Source organism: Rhipicephalus microplus, chromosome X (genome assembly GCF_043290135.1).
Source record: "Rhipicephalus microplus isolate Deutch F79 chromosome X, USDA_Rmic, whole genome shotgun sequence".
In the NCBI taxonomy this organism is placed as follows: Eukaryota; Metazoa; Arthropoda; class Arachnida; order Ixodida; family Ixodidae; genus Rhipicephalus; species Rhipicephalus microplus.
The window spans coordinates 132,884,907-132,908,895 of NC_134710.1; the positions used below are offsets into that span (position 1 = coordinate 132,884,907).

The 23,989-nt window shown below is 41.1% G+C and overlaps 1 protein-coding gene across 2 annotated transcripts in view; it reads left to right on the forward strand.

Moving 5' to 3' along the window:
* The first annotated feature begins 570 nt into the window (after positions 1–570).
* Adck5 (aarF domain containing kinase 5) overlaps positions 571–23,989 on the forward strand; it is a 30,804-nt gene continuing 7,385 nt past the window's right edge. For both annotated transcript variants that reach the window (XM_037427790.2, XM_037427791.2), the window contains exons 1-10: positions 571–698; positions 1,273–1,502; positions 1,577–1,640; positions 1,974–2,174; positions 3,040–3,180; positions 3,972–4,085; positions 6,232–6,363; positions 16,466–16,549; positions 23,583–23,664; positions 23,752–23,922. In XM_037427790.2, coding sequence (XP_037283687.2) covers positions 678–698; positions 1,273–1,502; positions 1,577–1,640; positions 1,974–2,174; positions 3,040–3,180; positions 3,972–4,085; positions 6,232–6,363; positions 16,466–16,549; positions 23,583–23,664; positions 23,752–23,922 — 1,240 coding nt within the window. In that variant the 5' untranslated portion in view covers positions 571–677. The remainder of the gene's footprint in view (positions 699–1,272; positions 1,503–1,576; positions 1,641–1,973; positions 2,175–3,039; positions 3,181–3,971; positions 4,086–6,231; positions 6,364–16,465; positions 16,550–23,582; positions 23,665–23,751; positions 23,923–23,989) is intronic.

The following is a 23,989-nucleotide window of genomic DNA, read 5'->3' on the forward strand; positions in this document are numbered from 1 at the left end:
AGCTCTCGAACTTTACTAGCCACACTACCACTTAATATTTAGCTGATACACTGCAATGATTCAACTTTCAGGAGAATTTCATATAACGATTCCACCTCAGATATTTAACAAATTTTATTATTTCTCCCCCCCCCTTTTTTTTCTTTTTTTTTTTCTAACATTGCGCCAAATTAATTTCACAGTCAAAACACAGTAATCATATTCCCCTAATCTAGAAAATCTATAGGTATTGACTTGCATTAACCACCGGCTTCTTGGCCAATCCCCCTTAGTGGGTGAGAGCCACAAAATAAAGGAACAAGCAAGCAAGCAAGCAAACGTCTCATCCTCGCTTCTTCTGTCGTGCAGGGTCATTTCTTTGCGCTGCACACGCTCATATCCCAAGTTGGCGTCAAAAAGTTACATATTTACGAAAAAGTATGCAAAGTTCCAAAGATTATGCTAATTGTGTTAAATGAAACAGCTAATTTTTCTGGGGATATATGAATTGAAGAACTTTGACAGCAAATTAGTTTCTGTTTTATTTTTTTTTATTGTGAGCCAAGCAATGTACAAGTCGAATGCAGCCACAGTCGCAGCCAATCCCACATGAGTAATCATGCGTGTGTGTATTCTAAGCAGAAAACAGAGATGCTGAGTAGTTTTAGTAGTTTCTAACCGGTTGTATTGCTTATAAGATGATATTTTCTATGCTAAAAGTGAGTATTATGCTATGCTTCAATATAGCAAAAAATAAGCCTGTATGACTAGCAATTTAATATGACTGCAAATCATATAGATCTGCTTTTCGTGGCCCGTCCAGCTTTCTAGTACAAGCATTTGGCCATATTTAGTAAGTTTTCTTTTTAAAGCGACATCTTTTCCCTTCGCTGTAAAAAAAGTGCTTTTAAAGCAAGTGTCTAAGTTTTAACCACTTCCTTAATTAGAACCACTGGGTCACATTTGTTGCGATCGTCCTTGGTTTCTCAGATATTACATCTTGGATATACCGGCTTCAGATTGCATTGTAAATGACATGTTCGTCAGGTATCACTTTTATTTTATGTGTCGGGCTGCAAAACGTTCGCACATAAATTGTGCACAAGCGCACACGCTACTTCCTTGGTTCAGCTGTTCGCGTTCAATAATTGCTGCATTCAGTTGAGGTGCTAGTTGAAATTGGCTTGCTGTTTGGGTGTTTGCTATTGATAATCAGCCAGCAGTAACGTAGTGTATGCTTAGCGGTGCTATTTTTTTTTTTTAGTGATGTGCCGTGATTTTTTATCGTTGCAGGTGGCGCGACAGCGCGTTGGCTGCACAGCACTAAGATTTTCTTCTAATGGTGTTAGCGCCGAATCATCTAAAGTCGTTGCAACTCCAAATGTGAAAGGCCGGCGCAGTCCCTACGTTTATGCGTTTATTGGGGTTGCCGTCTCAGCCCCGCTTTTATGGTACCAAACACTCAGCACACCTGACAAACGCTTTGTTCGGACTTCATTCGGGGGACTGATCAGATTTGCCAAGTAAGCATCGCTCACATTTCGACAGTGTATTGTAAATACTTAAATTTAGTTTATTGCTGCTTCTCTTTCCTTAGGACATTGAAAATCGGTCTTACGATCTCTTGCGACTACTCGTACAGTGCGATCGGATATACTGAGGCAAGTAGCTACCTCATACTTGTTCATAAGTTGTTTGTCTTGTTTGAGTGCGGTTTTCTCCATTTTGGCAAACTGATTTGATATACTCGTCGCGACTTCGTACCTGTGTAGGTGTTAGCTAGAAGTGCATGGACTAGCTTATAATGCTCTATTATTAGCGATTTCTGTAGAGCTTAACTACAAAAATGTTCATATACCTAGATTTAAGGATATCTTAAGGAAACCAGGTGGTCATAATCTATCTAGAATTCGACATATTTTGTGCCTCATAATCTTCATGTGATCTTTGCTAGTGAAAGCCCTGAGTTTAATTTTTAAGTATTATTTTTGCAGGGAACTGAGGATTACAAGACCATGATGAAGCGCTGTCACCAGCGAAATGCTGAGCGAATTCTCAGGGGTTGCTTGCAGAATGGCGGCCTGTACATCAAGCTTGGACAAAGTCTTGTCGCTCTCAATCACCTTTTGCCGCGTGAATACATTGACACCTTAGAGGTGCTTCATGATCACGCATTGGTGCGCAGTAAGGATGAGGTGAATACTGCCACCATAATTTTATCTTTATGCAGCTGATTTCTTTTAAGGAGGTTTATAATGTTTATCTTCAAAAATTTTAAAAGCCTTAACCCATGTATTCTCTCATTTTCTAACAAAGGAAAAAAAAGCATTTCCAGTAGCATACAATAACATTTCCTGTAAAAAGTGCGATTCTTGTAATTGCAACATTTTGAGTAAAGTTATATAATTTGCATTTTGTTAATTTTCGTGTTCATCCTTTTGATGTCAGGGCTATTGACAAACTACAGTCTGGAAGTCATTACATCACAACCTGCATTTGCAATGCAGAGGAATATAAGTGCTGTGTTTGCTAGGTTGGGCTAGAGAGTGGTTGCATTCCGTACGGTCATAGGCCAGCACATGCGTGCTGTACTTGAGGCTTTGTGCCAGCATGTATTCTTAAACTTTTCTTTGGAGACTGTACTTTAGGCTGAACTTAAGGAGAAATCGCACTTTGCTTGATTTTCGTTCAAATTATTCAGAGTGCAAATGCTGTTGCTTATTGAGCTTTGCATGAAAGAAAACATCCTTCATTACATTGTGAGGTGGTTCATCATTCATATGCTATTTTTCGATGTGACTTGCATCTGTGGCTCTTGTAAGTGAAACCTTGTTTCCTGCTTTCATTTCTTTGAATCAGCTGAAGTTGACATAGTGTTGCATTATCTCAACATTATCCTGCCAGTTGTCTGAAAGTCTGCTTGGTAGTATTGCATAACAGTTTTGCCTCATAGAAATCGGCCACCACCCCAAAAGGAGGGATTTATTAAGCGCCATCTTGTAATGTGTTGCTACTGCCCTTCCTTTGGTTTTTTTTTTTTTTTTTTTTTTTTTTTTTCAGATTAGCGAGCTGTTTAGGGAGGACTTTGGTTGTTTACCCGAAGAAATGTTCAAAGAGTTCAACCGCACACCCATTGCTGCGGCCAGCCTAGCCCAAGTTTTTAAAGCAAAGACTGCTGAAGGACAAGATGTTGCTGTAAAGGTATTGTCTATTTTTTATTAAATTCACATGTAATTGCTTTGTAGATCATTGTGTTTTCTTCAGAGTGATATTTTACATTGAACACTTTAGTAAGAAACTTCATTCAAATGGAATATTGTTTATTACTTTATTGCTATATAGACCAATGGCAGCAAACTGAGATAATTTCTCCAACAAAACTAAGGGGTGAGGAGCAATTTGGACAGTAGTGTTGGGCTGTTTTAGTTATTGGGGTACCAAGAAAAAAAGAGATAACGAATGAAAGCATCTAGGAAGACTTGTGTGGAAATGTATGAAGACACAAAGCTATGTAATGGAGTTCAAACGCCCTTTGAGAAGTCCAAAACGTTGCTTTGATACTGCCTGAAATCTACTCAAGATCTTGCTTGGTCAGATTTGGTATACATCTTTTACAGCTGATTCATAATTTTCAAGCTTTATCAAACACTTCACAAGTTCAGGTTTAGCACTTTTCATACTCTCTGTTATATTCATTGCATATTCCTGCAGGTTGTAGGCACCTGTGTGTACCTGCACATTCCGTCACCTTCTTAAGACTGCATTGTCAGCTTTTAGTGATGGTACATAACTAATACTGGTGCATGGCTGTGTGTTATCAATAATTCCTGGTCAAATTGCGGCTTCAGAGCTCCCAACACAGGCCGCTTGCTGGCTACTCAATGACTGACATTTATAATGACTGTGTCTGTGCACACTGAAATTGGCTGTCACTATTGCTGCATGAAAATTATTGTGGTATTTCTTGTGCTACTTTTCTATTTTCTTTTCAGGTGCAGTATATTGATTTACAGCAACGTTTCAGTGGTGACTTGAATGGTATTGGTATCTTGGTGCATGTTGTCAGTTGGATGCACCCCAATTTCAACTTCGCTTGGGTTCTTGATGTAAGTATAATTTCAGAGGCATGTGGCCTTCTGGTTACCAGCTGTGTAAATAACACACGATTTCACCTATTGTGACTTGCAGCAGCTGTTCTTCACTTGTGATATTCTGTCACCATTATGAGCCTATTTTATGTCCACTTTAGGACAAAGGCTCCTTTAAATGATATCCACTTTGCCCTGTTCAGCTCTGGCTGATCTTATTTCCTGCTGATTTCTTAATTTCATTACACCACCTGACTTTTCATTCTCCTTGGCTGTGTTTCCCATCCATTGTCATTCGTTCATTCCATCTCTCTGACTTCTTTCTTGCTAGCCCTTCTTTATACTTGGGCCAGGTTGGAAACTTTTGTTGCAGTTTTCATGGCATGAGCTGTAACAAGCTATAATTTAAATTGCTAAATGACTTCTTAAAGAACTTTTTTTGATACACATGGGCTGGTTTTGACAATGCATTTTTAAAATTCTTGTGCTTCACCCACCGACATATTCGAAAATGCTGCCACATTTGGTAATTCTTAAGATATAGGTATTAATCAGAGTTCTCAAATGCATGCTTAACAGCCAGCTCATTCTTATAATAGCATTAAAAAAACTAAGAATAGCTCTGACTTGCATTTTTTTTTTTGAATTTCATTTATAATTTGGGCGTCAACTTATATTTTATTATCTACAGTTACACATCTCATGTACATTTACTTTTCAGATAATTTTTGGAGGTCACACAACTGTTTCATAAAGTTGTACAACCTTTAAAAAAATAATTATCATGGAGCTAGTTATTGTCAGTGGCCAATATTTATTGCCTCAATGACTGCATGCTCGTGTATTTATATTGGGTGTAACTTTTAGCCATCTTATAGCCTGTAACTTCTGGGCCCATTCACAACCATGTGATACATGACATTGAGTAGCATGTTTTCACACTGTTTAAATCAAGTTCTGGCACTCTTTGGCCATGCATCAAATACTATTTCCTTGAACAGCATGCTCATGAGCTCAGTATGATGTTTTGTTTCTTTTTTCACTGCTTTCATTGTTGTTGTGTACTTAAAGAGGTGGTGCCATCAAATTCCGAGGCTATAACAAGCCTCTTGTGGGTTTCCCTTATATGCAAGGACACTCCACATGAATATTCGGACACGGAAAATTCTTTGAATTTATTTTAATTTACTTCCAAAGTGTACTTAAATGCTCATTTTCCAGACCGAAGGCCATCGCAAGTGCGTCCAGCACTGACGTAGCTCTGTAGGAAGGGCAACGAAAGTTGTAGTGACGTCACACCAGATCTGTAGTGAGGGTAGGCATGTGCAGGTATCCCTTTCGGGGGGGGACGAAGGTTCATCGCAGAAACCCCCCTTCCTTATTATGGTAATATATTGGGCTAGCATAGCCCCCCTCCTCTTCCCATGTGCACGTGGATAGTGTGAGGTCAGTGACCTCCACCACATATGTACCGGCAAAGCATCGCGGCTGCTGCAGCTAGCCATGGCAACTGTTAGCACGTTTGTTTTGCAGGTGCTTGTGTGGAACGTTTGTGCGAGAGCAGACGATAATCAGCACTATGTGCGTCACAGCCTTGCGTGGTCCTGTGACCAAGCCGCCTACATTGCTATGTGACAGCTGAACTTGGCGCTCAAAAACCAAAACCGAAAATTGTTCATATAAATGAGGCAATATTAATTTGTTTAATGAAAATAAATGAATCTTGGTGCGTGTGTTATGCTTCTTGGAGCTTTAAAAAAAAGCACGCTTGCAGCAAGGAATACGAAAGGCCACAAATATGGTGGCCCCACCCCTTGAAATGACTGAAACCATTATCGTCAAGTAATGTGAAGAAGCCTAAGCTTTGTTTGCCAGATGAACTCTATGCAAACTTCACGTTTCATCTCATTTAGAAGTGATTCCTAATATTTGAAAGTAATATTGGTAATGTTCATGTTCCATATAATCCAGTTATGTCACCATTAAACATTCTTGCTTATGACTTCTCCAGTTTATAATCATCACCTGTTCCTTGCCTTTGTGGTTGTGGGTGAGAGTGTTACAGTTTGTAGCTTTATTAATCAGTCGTATACTGCATTCTGCTTGGTGCTCATGTATGATGTAAGCCATAGTTTATGCTGAGACCATTTTTTCTCTTTTCCAGTATCTTAAGTCGTGTTTGATAAAAGAATTGGACTTCGTACATGAAGCTGGCAACATGGAGCGCTGTGCCAAAGATCTTGCCCACCTCTCGTATGTTTCAATTCCCAAAGTTCACTGGAACAAAACAAGTAAAGTAGGTAAATACTGCCAAATTTTCATTAGTATTTTCATTAAGATTGAGTTGTTTGGTTTCATGTTGAAATAAATATAATCAAGTTTGATGATGCTTACATGCAAACACTCCATAGTACATAATATCTTGAGCATAGCCTCACTCTTGGGCGTAGCCTCATCAATTGTTAGATTGCTTGCACCACAAGTACTGTGAGGGTACATTTGTGTTATTGTAGTGCACGTCACTGGGGTATAATGAGCACTGTTCTAAAAATTTAAAAAGTGCATTTACATCAGGCATAATCCTACTGTAGCATTTGCTCAGGTTTGATTGTTCTATACAAAATGTAGGATTAATTGCAAGACAAATGACATTTAAAAATGGTGCATGGGTCTTGAGCCTTCTGTATTTTTAATGTCATGCTATGGCTGATAAACTTAAATCTTTCAAACATGCACCAACATCTTAGCTCCTAAAAGCGAGCAATGTGTGCGATTGAAGGGTCAGCTATATGCAGTAGACCTTCACTAAACGGAAATCTGTTAAACAGGACTGCTGGCTAAATGAAACTGGGCCGTCTGACAATATTGGTTTTCTTTTTGCATTCTGAATCTCGGGTCATCTTTCAGGAAACAGAATACCTGTTGAATGGAACATATTTTTTTCCTGGTCCCTTCAGGTTCCATTAAATGAGAGTCTACTGCATACAGGGTGCCTTTCATGAAGCAACACAGAGTTTTCTTTAAAAAACTATAATAGCTAGGCAGTTGTCTTCGCAGGCAATTTATAGGCAGAGGTGAAAATATTGGGCCACTAATTAGATCACTCAGGAACTAATATTAACAGAAATACTTTAATTGATTTTTATGTTATTGATGTTTGGGTGGTTGTTTATATGGTGAAGTTGTTTTGCTTCACAAATTATGGCCAGCCTAGTTTTTAGAAATAGAAAATATTGCACATAGTTTCAGAGATCCATGGTCAAGTTTCCAAAATGCGATGCCAGAAAACCTAAAGCTGAATGCACCAAGTGCCTTGAAAAGGCGGTCCGTTTGCTGCATCATGCACGAACTTTCCTTTACATAACCACAGCCAGACGTGAGATTAATCTGCCTGTCTTTTGCAAGTGTTCGTTTTCTTGCAATGTGCGTTTCAGTGCCCATAAGGGCCATTTGTCCTCTTGCATGAGAAGGAGACGCCGTAGCCGGCACCGTGCCAGGAGACTGGACATTGGCCATCGCGAGTATGAGGCACCGAAGGATTTCTCCTTAATATTCGAATCTTGCACCTTTCAGAAACTAAAACTACAAAGAATCAGATAACCACAGCACATCAAACGTAAAGGATCATTGATTGGCATTCTCTACTGGGATGATGAAATGTTTCTCACACAGTGAGGCTCTTGCAAGACACGCCACCATTCGAATTACGTAAAGGGAAGTTTGCATGTGACGCAGCACACCGACTGCCCTTCTGGCGCACACAGTGCTTTCAGTTTTGGTTTCTCTGTCATCGTGGTCTGAAAATTCGATGATGGATCTCAGAAACAACTCACAGTATTTTCAAATTTTAAAAACTAGGCTCAGTACAATTTTTGTGTCGAACAATTTTGCCATATGTTGCCTGAGGACTCTACTTCACTTCATACACAGTACTGGCGTAACAGTGCACTTTTAATACACAAATATGCACAAAATATTATGCCTTATTTGGTGTGAGAATAAAAAACCTTGCCATATAAACAGCCCTAAAATTGAATATAAGAAGTAATTAAACTTTTTGTAATTATTCATTTCTAAGTGATCTAATTAGTGGTAAAATGTTTCTGCCTCATCCTAGATATTGGCTGTGAAAATGACAGGTGCCTAGCTATTGTATTTTTAAAAAGAAAAATGTGTATTGCTTAAAAAAAATTGTGACTGATCTCTTTTTTTAATAATCTGTATAACACTAACGTGAGACGTGTCTTCACAGAGGTAGCTGAGCGTTTATTGTGAATTGTTTTGCCACAAGTGCGAAGGAGTGAATGCTACAGGAACAAATTGCAATGTCTCATGAGGAATGGCAAGCAGCTCGAAATTCGCCGCACGTACAGAAGCAGAAAGAAAGCATGAAATAAGCCTACACAGGTGGACCGCGGACAATTAACTGTCACATCGACACTCAATTTATGCTGCTCAAACAGAAAGAAAGATGGACGAAATAAATGCACAAGTATACACAAGACTTGCGTGAACAACTGTCACAAGTCTTAGTTGTCGTGTGAGCTGCGTTCTTGCTTCTTTCGTAAACGCAGGCGTGGCAGTGAACTGAGTGACCTTCGCAGTTTCTTTAACCAACATATTCTGAAAGCAAACTTGTGGTGGAAGTAGAAGGGTACGAAGCTCCCGAATCCTGAGATAAGCACGCTTGCTAGTGAGTGACCACACCATGTGGAGTCGCGCGTGTATAGCAAATGCGCGGTGTGGTGCAGGGCGATGATCTTGCGAGTGAGTGCGCTGAACGCTTGCTTCTGATTATGAAAACACCTGAAGTAGCTGAGCTCTGAGGACCGCCAACGGTGCATGATATATATGTATTTACTTGCATAATTTCTGCACTTTTTTTCGTGATTCTGGAGTTTCGAGAAGGGGTGCGCAAATTACGTGGAGATTTCGCGAACGCATATGAAATGATGTGAAATAGTCCTAAAGCGCGAGGTATATACATTAACGGAAATAAAACAAATTGTAGCATGAAGAAAGCGTACTTGTTTATTTAACAGAATTAGCACGTACTCGAACCAGTCGGATCCGGTCACGCGCAGTCGGAATCGCTGATCGAGCGGTCCGATTGAGAATCGTCATGGCTGCTGCCATCATTCTCCAAAAGCGCATCGCCCTCGGTTTTGTCCAGCGTGTTCAAATGTCTTTTTTTTTTTTATGCTCTTCTCGAGAATGCTGGGAGAAACTAGGTCCCACGAAACAGTGATTCTGGAGGACCTGACTGATCGCACATAACTGATAAGTCTATCATCAATGGCAGAAACAGTGACTATTTGGGCTGGTTGGTATTGCATTTTTGAAAGAAATTCACTTTCTTAGTGAACTCTGTCTCATCTGTCTTCTTTCTGAAACCTTCCCTCTGCGCTAAGAATGAAAATTTCTTTAAAAAATGACAAGAAACTTGTACTTGTATCAGCAAGCGCGCACTCTTTTTTAACTATCTCCCCGATCGTCACACGTTGAAGAACTTCACGCTAAAGTGCTTGGTGGTGGCACGATTCTCGTTTTCTTCGCCAAACTTCACAAGAGCGAGCTTGAATTTTGCCGTATATATAATTACTGTTGGCCACCGCAAGAGAACAGTTTGAAACGTGAAGGACAGATGGTGAAACCTGAACTTTGGAAATCAACCAAACATGTGTGCAGGGAATGAGGGGAACACGGATGCAGGGAATGAGGGGAACCAAGCACGGATGCAGGGAATGAGGGGAACAGTTGGTGCGACAAGCCCAACAGGCCCTCGCATGCTTCTGGTGCTGTAAGATGTCCATGCCGTGACGCAAGCGTGCATTCACACAACGGTAGAGATGGAGAGATAGAGGGTGACAAACGCTCGCGCAGTTCCGGCGACTCATCAACAGGTTTGAGTGTTCGTCCACTGTATTAGAGTGGCTATAATAGGTGGATAGCGAAATTGTAGCTCATGCAAAGGAATGTGGGCTACGGTGCCCGTCTGTATCGACTTCCATTTCAAGATGAATGCCAGTGCCATCGCTTTTTGTGTGTTCCCCTTAGCACTAGGAGTGCCCTGTTGCTCACAAATCGCTGCATAATACATTGAAGAGCTATGCTGTTTAGTTGAATAACCAATGTAGTCACTACGAGACAGTTAGGATTGTGCGAGTGGTCATTTCTTCATTCAATTGGCATGCACCTCCGAACACATGCTTGTTGTTTTGCTGCAAAGGTTGTTATCCTGCCTCTTTTGTCACAAACAAATTATTTTCTGGACATCGTATCAACATGAAATATCTGTTCATTTGTTTACATGCTGCTTGCCTGTAAAATTGTTTGCTTTTTTTGTTACAAAGACTCCATCTCAGGTTCAATATAGTGAGTGGCAATAGTAAAGTGTTTTTTACTGTTAAAAATAAATCCGCTTGTAGTTTTCTGGCTTTTTTACACCTTTTCATTTTCCTATACGCGAGATCTCGTTCTCTCATGCGCTCAAGAGAGAGAGGGAGAAAATAAGGTTGAGTGAAATTCAGGGATGTTACCCAGAAGAAATATTCGGTTTGCTACCCGCACTCGAACATTGTGTTTCAGTATATGTGAAATTTTCTGCGCTCATCATAGATATCACAACCTATTGGCACTTTACTGTTGTAAGTCTGACACAATAAAGATGGCATATTAGGCTACTCATTGCATCAAAAGCTACTTTGATCATTTCACGTTTCACAATACCATTATAAAAGTGGTCGTTCTGTTCCATGGGCCTTTTACGCATTCAGCGGTTTAAATTCTACAGAGTACACATAGATCAGTTGTCATCGAACGTATGTTGACATTTGGCAGTGCCCTTAAGTTTGAGTGATTTTGAAGTGGTCTCCATTAGTGCTCGAAAATGCTAAATCTGTGTGGCTCTGGAAAAGATACCTGCGTGTTTCAAAGCATAATCGCATGCTGCGTTCGAAACCTGCCTGTTGCCGTTCTTAATGTTTGCCTATTTCCACTTCTCGCTTGGTTCTCTGAAATTCGCAAAATTTCGTCTATCCCATCCCAAAAAAAAAAGAAAAAAAATGAAAAAGACCGACAAACAGAAGTACTGTAGCAGACACCAGAAGTACCGTAGCAGACAAAACGCTGTTTTGCTATTCACTTATGGGGAGGCGTGACAAGTGTCCGCTTAAACCGGTCACCAAAGTGGACCGATGTTGCAAGGGGCGCTGTAAGCAGGGGCTTGTGGCGTTGTGCAGATGACGTACAGTGCGGCCTTGCTTATGCTCAAGGAACGGGGCTCATACCATTTTTTTTCGGGCCACACTTTCAAACGCTAATCGCTTTTTTTCAGTGTGTGCAATAGTAAGCAGTTGAATTCATCCCCCTTTTTAAAAAATAGCGTTCACATGCAGCAGACTGCATACCGACTAGCACTGCGGGCTAGTCGTTGGAGGCATGTTGGGCATGCCAGTTCATTCGGGCATCATGTTTTTTTTTACTTCTGTCCTGCCATTTTTCTAATTTCAATTATGCATCACTGCAACTTACTGAAGTCATATTCAATGCCTATTCACATTGTTCAAAACTCACCTGCTTTTTTGGACCTGTTACTATCTCCTGGCTGCTGGTCAAAGCATTATGTGAACGTTTCGTCGCCAGAAGAAAGAAATATTAGTTGAAAAAAAAAAACACTCGTAAGGGGGGGGGGGGGGGGTGTTGAAGCAAGTTTCTTTGATCTGTGCAATGAAAAGCAGCTTACGAAACAGGCCTTAGCCCGCGTAGCTCAGCCCACGTACAGTGCAAATATAAAGGGAAAAAGAAAGACAGTAGAGACAAAGAGTGCTGACTAACAACTGATCTTTTATTACTGACACCTGTGCATATATATGTACAAAAAAAAAAAAACACGGTTGAGAGGAGGCTAAAAGCATAGCCTGGTGTTTCCACTCATCACGCATGCATAAGTTTGTTTAAAAGTTTTTATCGTTTTCAGTATCTTATTTTCTTTCACTTGTTAAACCAGCCTTGTCATCATGCTTTTAGCCTCCTCTCAACCGCTTTTTTTTTTTTTTTTTTTTTGACACATACGTATATATATATGCACAGGTGATGGATATAAGAGATCAGTTGTTTTCAGAGCTCTTTACTGTCTTTCCTTTTTTCCTGTGTATTTGCGCTGCCCTTTCAAAATAAGTATATGGACCAGCTAGCCCAAACCAAAGTACCTTTTTAGCCCGCATGTTGCTCCTCTTGGTTGACTTCATTTATAAATGAATACAGTGAGTTAAGCAGTAAAAGTGTTAACATAATGACATGCTCAGAGCAATCAACCTGTGACATTTGCACAATTTCTTGCTATGTCTGCAGCAGGGTGTGTGGATGCAGGCCATCTAAAAAAATGGTCAGTTCATTTTCAATGTGACTGAATTAAATGCTACACCCCACCTCACAGGTAGAGGAGACCACCACGGTCCCACTGTCCCCGTCAGTAGAATAGGAATGCAATTTTTTTTTTATGTTGAGGCGAGCAGCTTTGCGTAGTTCACAGTTGATGCAAAGAATATGTTCTGTTGTCACATACAGCGCATAATGTAACAGATGTGGTGGGCACCACTTATTCAGCATCAACTCTTGGTATCACATGAACCTATGTCTCAAACAGCTCTGTACCCGCCAGTGCTCGGAACAGATGCTTTTTCTGTTGACGACCTGTACCTGTAAACCTGTGTGAATAGCCAATTTTAGAACAGGATCGAATACGTATGAAATAATATAAATGACAATGAATCGAATACAAATATAAATGTACTGTTATTCAAATAGTAAAATAAGAATTTTCAGAACTGTTGTATACCTCAAGGAGAACCACGCTCAAGGAGGACCAGCACGTATACGGCTGAGGGGGCCGCTTATTTTGGTCGCGAAGAGAAGCACCGGAGCGGCCAACAGGTTGACGATTGCAGTGTCGTCGTCTTTCTTCTTTCTCCAGCTTGGGGCAGCCAGCATGTTCACCTATCTTCGTTTTCTTCCCAGGCATGCGCAACATTCCTCCCCTCGCAGACAAAGCCCGCCGGGCGAGGTGATTGGTTCACCTTGGTGTGTACAACTTCAGTCGAGCGACATGGACTGCTTGGGTTTTAGTGGCTCTTCACCTCAACATTATTTAATATGGAAAAATAGCCAAATATTAACAAAACAATCACTGCAATTAATTTTTCCATAAAGAAATGTCATTGTTAGGTTAACTGGGATAAACACATATCGGTAGTGACAGCCACTGAAAGTTTTTTAAATGTTCGCTCAAGCACAGTGGTTAATTCAGAATTCAAGGAGGTACTTTGTTGTCACCTTTTAAATAAATCTACACCAATTAAAACAACTAAGTGCTGCCTCGTTTTATGTGTTGCTCCTCTAGCCTTTTTTTGCCAGTGCTAAATATTCGAAAATTAACTCGACATTTCGAATATGTGTTATTCCATTTATTATTCGAGCTTTTAGAACATTTACAGACCCCTATTTGCGCCCAAAGTTGCAATCAGGAATGAAGCAACAAGGTTAAGCTTTCTTTATCGTTTTATAGAGCATCGTCTTTACTGCTCGAAAATGTATGATCTACGTACAATAAAAACCATGTGAATGCCAAAAAAGGCGGGGGGGGGGGGGGGGAGGGGAGGGGGAGATCGCACTGTCGAGCGCTAGGCTTCCTTTGGGTAATTTGTAACGGTGGGGGCTGTCCTATGCAGTGCCCCTTGCAGCAGCGCCCCTAGTGGCATCGGCGCACAGAAGCATCATCTCCTTCAAGGAAAATGGACGTTGCTCCACACACCTCCCCCTTCTAGGCACACTATTGGTATTCTAGGGATCTTAGTTCGGGGAAAGTTTTCGGAAGAAGTGACTTCGTATTCACAGCCCATTTGACTGTGCTCGTCTGATCGCGTGGCGTCGGCCTGGCGTGCCCGTGCAAAGCATTCAAAGGTCCACAGTTTCTTGGTGCGGGCGCCGACGAGCTGGCTTGACTGTGCCAGGGAGCATAAAATATGCTAGTAAATATTTTTTTTTCGTAAAGCTGACCAACTATTAGGGGTGCACAAATTATGCGGTGGCACAAATTGTGCAAGTAGTACGGTAAATGGCTTGCCGTTAGCATCGTTGACGACATAAACTCTATGGCTTAGTGAGTAGCAACGTTACTAGATTATTTTCAGTGGTAAAACTGGCCGGCGCTGCCCGGAACCGCCACCGATCTTTCTCTGTGTGGCGCTGCAGTCGCAACCGGCTCGGTTGCCGGGGCGCTCGCAGGCGGTTTCGCTTATGCACCGCAGTAGCCGGCGCATTCGGTGCCCCGGTCTCCGGCGTTTCTTGTTCGCGCGGTCGTTATCAGAAGTGCTGAATGAGCGATGCCGTTCGAGTGGCACATTTAGTGATTTTCCAGCGACTGTATTTCATTGCTGTGGGCCTCTGCATGTGAGGCTGAGGCCGACAATGCCGACCTGCTTCGTTCCCGGGTGTACCAGTGGCTACAGCAGCAACAAGAACAATACGGACAGGCACTTCTTCTCGGCTCCCAAAGATGCGACGCTTCGCTCGCTTTGGAATAAGGCCATCCCGCGTGCGGATAAGGAGCTCTCACCGGATAAGGAGCTTTTTTTTTTTTTTTTTTTGTGACACGCATGCTTTTCGATTTCAGATTCCTTCAGCGAGAGCGTGCCTTGAATGTGCAGGTCAAGTCGGCGCGCAAACGCGCTAAGCTGCTGTAAGCACGCTGGCAAAGTTGTAGAGTTTGTTGTAAATGAAAAAAAAAAACCTTGCATACATGTATCTATTCATTACTTTTTTTCTGTCAACATGATTTCGTATTTTGTAGCCATATTCACCGTAAGCAAAAAATATGTGGAGTTGATTTGTAAATAAAAATGCTTGCATGTATCTATTCATTACTTACTTTGTTTCTCTTAACATGCTTTGGTATATTGTAGCAATATTCACCTCAAGCAAAAAAGGTGTGGAGTTGATTGTAAATTAAAAAAAAAAAACGTTGCATATATTTTTCTACTTTGTGTCTGCCCTAAAGTGTGCACTGTGAAAACCAATAAATTGCTGAAAAGAACATTATGCTTATTGACATGTAAGCTGGTTTAACTTCGTGAGTTAATTGACTCAATAATTCTTTCAATTAAAGCTATTTCGCCTTTTGCAGAAATGTTGCTTCTTGGTGGCGTTTGGTAAAGCTAACTGTTGTCAGGGCAAGACATGGAAAAGGTACTATTCCAAAAAGGACGTCGAGACAATTGGGAAGTTTCGCCTTCGAGTGGCCATAATTACTAGAGCCACTAAATGACGTAGCTCCAATGGTGACCTTGCTTCTTTGGCTGGAAACAAAATGAGCGGTTTCGTGATTTTTTATAAAATTCGGAAGAGACAATCAAAATAAGTTTTAACGGAGGCTTATTCCATGCTACCAGCTTGCGGCAGACCGTTCACGCTCGTGGTTGACTGCCGGCGAGCAGCCGACACAAGCGCGCGCAAACTACGATGCGCTTCGGCTGACCTGTTGTTGAAAGCAATGCAATGAGCCGTAACGGACGGCTTTTCTGCCCCACATTAAGCGATCCTGAGCAGCTACTGGAAAGTACTCTGGCCTAGATGTAGTCTGGACGCGGACAACTTGACGGGTAGCGGGTAATCCTTGATGTTATCGTGCGCTAACGTCATGAGAAGGCCGAAGCGGCGTTGGGAGAAGCGCCGTTGCACGCGATGAGCAGCGGCCGGGTAGAGCAAAATGCGGCGGTCCCGCCCTCTCGCGGCACGCCGAGAAACGGAGACGCCGGCGGCGCACGGCGCATGGGGAGAGTTTTACAACTGAAGCTATCTAGTAACGTTGGTGAGTAGCACCGCATGCTGATATGTATGATAGCGGAGTCGAGGTGGACCCTGGAATAAACCTTCTGTGATAAAAAAAAACATTCTGTGTATATATATATATATATATATATATATATATATATATATATATATATATATATATATATATATATATATATAGAAAAGGATCACAGACAGCCTTATTCATTGAACTTTCTTTTAATCTGTCCTCTCCTTCAGCTTTGTGTGTAAATTCTGTGGTGCAGTTTTGACAAAGATGCCGTATGTGCTCCTCTAGTTTTTTTAATTAGGTGGGTTTTTGGTCTTATACCACACATGGAAGGTAGTGATAACATGTAGAATTGGCCAGCATTGTTAGATAGATCCAGCTGCAGCTTGCCATGTTCGTCCTCATCACTTACTTGAGAGCATGCAACCGTCTCCCTGCAGTCTTTGCAAGCATTTTAATGGGTTGATGAACATGTGACTTTGTAACATCATGTGCAGTTTTAAAAGGTGCTTGCTTATTATTTATTACCTTTGTATTCCAGAGAGTACTCACTATGGATTTTGTCAATGGAGTCAAGATAAGTAATGTCAACGGAATTAAAAAGCTTGGTCTTGACCTTGCTGATGTGAGTGGTGTACTTGCATGATTAGTTTAGTTTTTTGTTAATCTTTAACAATCTATTGTAAAAGCTTTTATTTTTTCTTCAAGCATTAGTCTTCTTGATTACAATGTGTGTGTGTGTGTGAAACATAATAATATTGTGCGATATTATTGTGCATAATATTATTGTACACCATTTGCAACTTACATTACACTTTTTGTGTGAATTGAAGCAGATGATGATCATAATTTTTTTTCACATGTGTATTTCTGTTTCTGTGCTGATAGTTAAAATTTTGCAGAAGATCTGTAATTTCATTGGTAAAGTCTCTCAAGGAAGTTTGCTAAGGTATGTTGCCGGGCTAGTTGGTTGGGGTCACCACTTATAATTGTATAGCGCACCACGACAAAAACACAAAAAGAGAGACTCACACACACGTACCGCTGTGTGTGTGTGCGTCTCTCTTTTTGTGTCCTTGTCGTGGTGAGCTATATTCTTATAAGTGGTCAAAGAAGTTGTTCACGCATTAAACTCAATTTCCAGTTCTTCCAACTCTTTGTGACTACTTCTGTTGCATATCTACCCAGATGTTATCGTCTAGTATACTTCCTACCCGTTTTGCAGCCACAAAATCATTTCTTTATATGGGGATATTCTAATGAGTGGTTGGATTGTTATACATTTTATATAAACATTAGGCCTTTTTTAATTTCTGCAGCTTTGAAAACTACTGGCATATGTTTGTGAAAAATTGATTTATCCCATTTTCGTGTAATTGTGTCCATCTTACTAGAGGAAACATGCAAAACACCCCAGAAAGTGTGATTGATAGTAGCTTGGTGGCTAAAAAATTAGCATGATATCAAGTTATGTGATCTGTTCTTTTAAATGTGTGGTAATGTGGGCAGAACTGGAGTAAAGCACATGCTATTATTCATTGTCATTTGAATTTGCTAGATGAAAAGCATAAAGTTGATGGATAACGAGGATAATGTAGACATAGAAAATTATTAGGTATGGCTAGGAGCTGACTTCAAATACACGTTTATTTGGAAGCACACGAGTAGCATATGCACAACTGCATCGCATGCCAGCTACCAGACATAACCAAAAAAATACTATGAAAACAAAGAATTGTGGTAATTAATAGCAGGGCTGCATAGTGCAGGCACACATTTTAGGCAGAGCTAACATTTGGCTAGTGTGATAAGAAAACTACAGTGCATGTCCCCATTAAATGAATTTTTTGATATCCTCTTAATTTTCTATTAAGCACGTGCTAACAAATACAGGGTCCTGCTTTTGAAAACAAGAAGTTTCAATTGTATCCCCATATTACTAGTCCCAATAGCAAAAACTTTTATCACGCTAGTGTTGGTATTCTTTACAGTTGACAATAAAAGGCACACTTGCACTGTGCGACATTGTGGTTCATTATGTTTGTTTTATTGTGATAAATTCCTTGGCTTATATGGTGCATGTTCAAAGAATCCTAGTTGGTTAAAATTTATTCTGGTTTCCTGGTTTTTGGTTTTTACAGAAAGAACTCCGAAATTTAGTATAAAAGTTTTGCATTCATTAGCTTATTTCAGGTACTACTTTGTAACTGATAGGTAGGTCCTTGCTACATTTCAGTGCTCTTCAATAAAAATTAGTATAAATCTTATGTTGTATTGAGTAAAACCTCGGTTTTCCAGCTAATCAGCCACTGTGCTTCAGCTATTTTACCACATGCAGTATATATTTTATTTGTTGCATTAGGCAATGATCATACGTGTACTTCTCTGAAGACACTGGATTATCTCTTAGATGACTTACACTTGCATCATGTTTTATAGCATGACTGACGGCATGTCGGCATACAGCTGTTTTCGTTCTCTCAGAAACTAATTGTCGTCGGTTTCTTGCGTCACAAGCGGGAGAGTACCAGTTTTCCCCATTCTTTCCTAGTAGGAGCTAGCAAGTTGAAACACCTTTTTTTTTGTGGCACCACTTTCAGGATTGGCCTACAATCCGCATAATCGGTGACAACCTAAAAATAAATACAAGCTCCATCCGCGAGGCCAAATTGCCCTAATTTTCTATGCCTCCACGCTACAAAGGAAGTAGTTCCCCAACAATGGCATTAATTTTCACGCACACATTTATCTAGCAATACTTCATTGATATTGTAATAAAGAAACCACATATCAATAAAGAAGCATAAGGAGGCATGATGTTTAGCATCAAGTTAGCGATATATGTATTGTTTAGATCCCAACTTCTCCGCGCTCATCTCGGAGTCCATGAAGAAGCAGTGTAGATCTCTCGAAGGCAACGTTACTTTCCGGTACCTATGGTGGTTCTAAAACAAAAAATGCCACTTTAAAGGTAATGCTTAAAATAAAAAAATTATTCTTTTGTGGCTTCACAAAATGAAACAGGGACATTCATTTCATAACTTTGTAATTTTTGTTGTTTTATGAAACTTTCACTGCTGAGTTTATTCACTGTGTGCTGTAATTATGGCAACTATGACTTGAAACAAGCAAAGAGTGGAGAAGTTATCTTATATGGACTTCATGAATTTTGATTCTTGTGCTGTTGTAAATAGCAAATGGCGTGTCGCGTCGCCGTGCTTGTCATCGCATTTGAAGTAAACGCCAATGCTTCATTCAGTGTAAATAAGAGTGCATAGCGCACATTTTGCTCAACAGTGGGGGGTCAATGCATACGTTATTGTTAGGTTAATGCTATGGTGATGTACGTGGCTAAAGTTGGAGTTGCAATTTTTTTCTTGCTTCAACAAATTGCACTTCATGGTGTTGCCATGACCCCATCAGCCCTTGGATATTGAATTCTTTCAAAGTGGGACCCAGTTTTGCTGGAACAGAGGCCATCATTCTATGAATGTGTTCATTGGGAGGTGTGTCTTAGCAGGCAAGCCGGTTTTCTCTCTTCATTGGATGCAACTGGATTGCGTGCCAGACTCTGCTTTCGCATGGGAGTGCAATGCATTCTTCACGTTTTTTGTAAGGGGCTCCAATTTAGCATAAACGAGGTATCACTACATAATACATGTGCGCAATACAGGCGAAATGCAAAAAAAGATGTTAAACAAATGTAAGACTTCCTAGAGAGAGAGAATAAGTATGAAAGAAAAGCACGAAGGTTAACCATGGCTGAGTCTGGTAGGCCACCTTGCACTGGAGGGTGGGAAGGGGAATAAAAGTTAGAGAGAGAGAGAAGGAGAGAAATGCCACTCATGCCGTCGACAAAACTGCAGTTATGTGCTTAACATCACAGACGGTGAGTCACATCCGTGTCTTAATCAATTGAGCACATTTTTTGCATTAACTTGTATGCGCAGTTCTATGCACCCAAAATCTTGCTGATGATGAAGCCGTGATGTTACCGCTTGCGTTCTCAAGCAGCAGACTTCTAAAGGCTTGGGAGAACTGGAGTCATGGTGTGAAGCAGTTGCAACACGCTTTGAGCTGTCGGTGTCTGCGTCTTGCTCAGCAGCACGCGCGTAGCACTGACCAGTATGCTGACCATATCGATAAGTTGTCCTTCGTCCATCAAGTTATGAGGTATCGATGAAGTGTCCCTTACTGTCGAAGTCTGATGCCTCTCATCAGACGCATGTATCTTTGGGAGTTCGGGCCAAGCGTCACCTGCATTGCTGGAAGAGGCATCATTTTCCTTTGAAGCGGCTGTGTTCTGACTGGGTAATAAGGATGAAGCGTCAGCTTCACTGCTAGCAGAAGCATCTTTGTTCTTAGAGCCGACAGCGCTTGGCCAGAGTGGGAGAGGTGGAGGTGGTTTTGGACGTGCTTCGCGAGGCGACGTGGTTTTGGTGGCTTGAGCCGGCGACGGGACAGTCGTCGCATAATGGATGCAGCTGCTTCTCGGTGTTAGATGTCATCTCTAGCTCTCTTTTCAGTATTGTTAGCTCCTTTCGAATAAAAGGGCAGTCCTTCGAAGAGGCATAATGTGGCCTATTGCAATTTGAGCACTTCAGAGTCGTGGCCTGGCATGTGTCCTTGTTGTGGTGCCCAGTGCATCGGCAACAGACAGTAGAGTTCGTGCGCACACCACCTACGTGACCTAGCCTTTTGCACTTCCAGCAGTGCAGTGGTTTCGGTATAAAAGGGCCAACTGCATGTGTGTGATGGAAGTGATTCGCCCTTAGATGTTATTCTTACGCATCGTGATGTCCCGATACGACATATACTTGTAATAATGGCATCTTCCGAAGCCGGCCTAATCAAGACTGGTAAATCCGAGTTGGCAATGGCTTCGGCAACATCATATATCACCCCAGTGCTCACTTCTTTGCCCAGCGGTATATGAGAGCGGACTTTCATCCCATTAAGTTCTGTTACTTCATGCAATCTGTCAAGCGCAGTCAGATGATTGACGTCAACCGCTAGGATGTTCTTGCGGCTATTCACTCTTACTTCCTTTATTTCATTCGGCACCAGTGCCTCTAGCTGTACAGACACGGCTTGCCGATTAGGCGTCTCATGTTGTCACTAGTGAGAACTGGCCTGAAAAGAATGGTTAATAGCTCGGTATTCCGCAAAAATCGCATGGTGGGCTCACTTTAATTGGGTGGCATGCTCAGAAATTGTCTCTTTCCCTTGTGGTTTCTCACAAGCTCGAAGTTGTCGTCCCTTGATTCATCACTGCTGATGTAGTAGGGTTCGGTGCCATCACTGTCAGTGCCACTCTTGGAGCTGTAACGCTTCCTCGAAGCAACACCCGTGGTCATTCCGGTGTCCGGTAGTTTTCCGTAGAGCTCTACCTCCATCGCACACCAACAGGAGACCGAGCTTGACAGGTGAAATGAAAATTGTTCACAAAAGACCATGGAAGTCAAACATTCGGCATTCTGCCACACCGGCACTTCGTCGTCGTCGTAAGACTTCCTAATGAGATATTGTTGGATATGCGACAATGCCTTAAAAAACGAGATCTTTTTTTTTCTCTCAATAAGAGTTTTAGTGGTGTCTCTTCAGAAATTATTACCATCTATGTAACTGAACGTAATTGCTGCGTCGATCCTGACATAGTACGCGTCTTTTTGCACTCTAAAGAACCTCGCACGGTGTTTTTCGTGCAAGGCGTTCATGCATCTAGCGTGAGACAAACGCTTACACAATGAGCATGTCAACGTGGAATATAATTATGAGCCGGTGTAAATCAATTTTGTTCAAATGATGCAGCTGCACCAATAGACACACATAGAATTAATTGCACACCAGATGACCACAATTCGTTTTGTAATGCACACACCACTGTGTATTCTTCCCATCTGGATTGTTCACATTCAAAATGTATCGTGCTAGCAGGTTCTGTTGGTTGATTTTTTTCTCATGCCTCGTCCACGCATATATAACTCATAGTATTCTGTTATATAGGTGCACAGAACAGCGCATCTTGCAAGACATCTCTTAGATATCCACGTTGCGGTACCCAAGTAACACACTCACACACACACACACATGTGGAAACGCTCATGCCAATGCTTTTGCACGAGGTTGGTCACAGACACGCACATTCTACAAAACACAGACACGCACATTCAGACTTCATCTTCACTTTACTGAACACGAATGACGGCGACGACAACTGTCGAGAGTGGTCACCATAAGGCGATATGCTTGGTACATCCGAGCAACACAGAAATAGATGCCGCGTCGCTGTTTCACAGTGCTGAAGTAACAGAATGTGATAAAGCTTTGCCGCTTTGGGGGGGGGGGGGGGGAGCGCACTTAAAATGCCGCAAAATCAGAAACGACGAATCAGTGCGAGTGGATGAAATAGCTTTTTGATACAAGAAAGATCACAGGAAAACTGAATGGACCCCTGCCGATATCGGTACAGAGGCACATCGCCTTTCGTCGCGAGCGGCGCCATGTCGAATTTGTCATTGCTTCATCGTGACTGTTACGTTATAGTAAAGACTGGCTGCAGTTGGACACGCATAATACAAATGCACAGCGGTGCAGTTTACTTTTTATTCTTAACTTTCACTGCATCAGTTTTATGCTATGTAAACATTGTGTGACATTGTTCTATCTTTGTGTTAGGCCAAGCTTGTAAAAAAAAAAAAGTTGTAGTGTTCCTTTGTCACAGAAAAGAAAATGGGATTGGGGGAGAGAGGGACTGTCATTATGCCATTGCCATCATGCTATCAAATTCATTGTCTTCCTATCTTTTAAAACTTGTTTCACTTATGTGGAATTTACAGGAATAAGCCCTAAGTATCACTTGTATACTTCTGACTAAACATTTGTTTTGAGTCTGCATTTTTACATTAATTTGTTTTTCAAAGAAATCGACACTCATCATACTGTTTGTCATTGACTGCTTCGTGGTACACCAGCCTGTTGCCCAGCTTGCCACAGTTGCCATTAAGGTGCCACTTAGAGCATTCATCATATTCATTGCAAGCCACATTTTTTGCTTGCTAATTTTTAATATTTCTGTATAGCACAGCACCTCATTGTTCAATGTGCTTTTGCTCAATGTGGAACAGGAAGCTTATTTTACTATTATGGTGTGATAATGTAACTAATACAGCAAAAATTTAACTTATATGTGTTTTAAACAGAACTCTCTTCCCTAAAATTCTTCTCTGGTCACTAGAGCCAGGCAACTTGATTGGTTATCTTCCTTCTTTACTTCTATGTCAGAGATGAGAGAAAGACTGCGTGTATTGTGCAGTGATACATGTTTAGAAATAGGATGGAAAGGTGTGCTAGTTGGTAATTCATATATCTCTTATATGTCCTTCAAACGTGAGAATAAAGCAGTTGTTAGTTGAGCGCTCGTGCTGTGTGCCTCTTCTTTGCTTTGTGTCTGTGTTTACCCTCGTGCTCCCAGTTCGCTGAACCATCATGTTTAGAAATCACACATTGTGAAGATATTTGTCAACTACAGTGTGGTACTAGTAAACAATGAGGCACTGCTTTTCTTACTGTAAAATTAACTGTCTGTTGTGCTAGTGTTTTATTGCTTTATTTTTTAAAGTGTTTAGCTTGGGCTGCATTTACCCTTTTTTTTTTAGGTCGATCGAAAGATGGTGTCGGCATTTGCTGAGCAGATATTTCACACTGGCTTTGTCCATGCAGATCCTCATCCTGGCAATGGTCAGTTACATGCATGATGAAGAATACCAAGTTCACTTTCACTCATCCTAATGTGTTTGATTCGTGTGTTTTTTCATCTTGTTTCAGTGTTTGTTGACAAAGGAAAAGATGGAAAAGCAAAAATAATTCTTTTAGATCATGGGCTATATGAATACATCTCTAAAAAAAACAGACTCGCTCTTTGTCAGCTGTGGCGGTCCATAATTATGAATGATTCTGTTGGAATGAAGATGCACTCTCTTGAGTTGGGTGTCTCGAGTAAGTCTTTCTTTATTGCAACTATTGCGCTAATGGTTCAATAGGTTTTTCATAATGAACAAAGCTG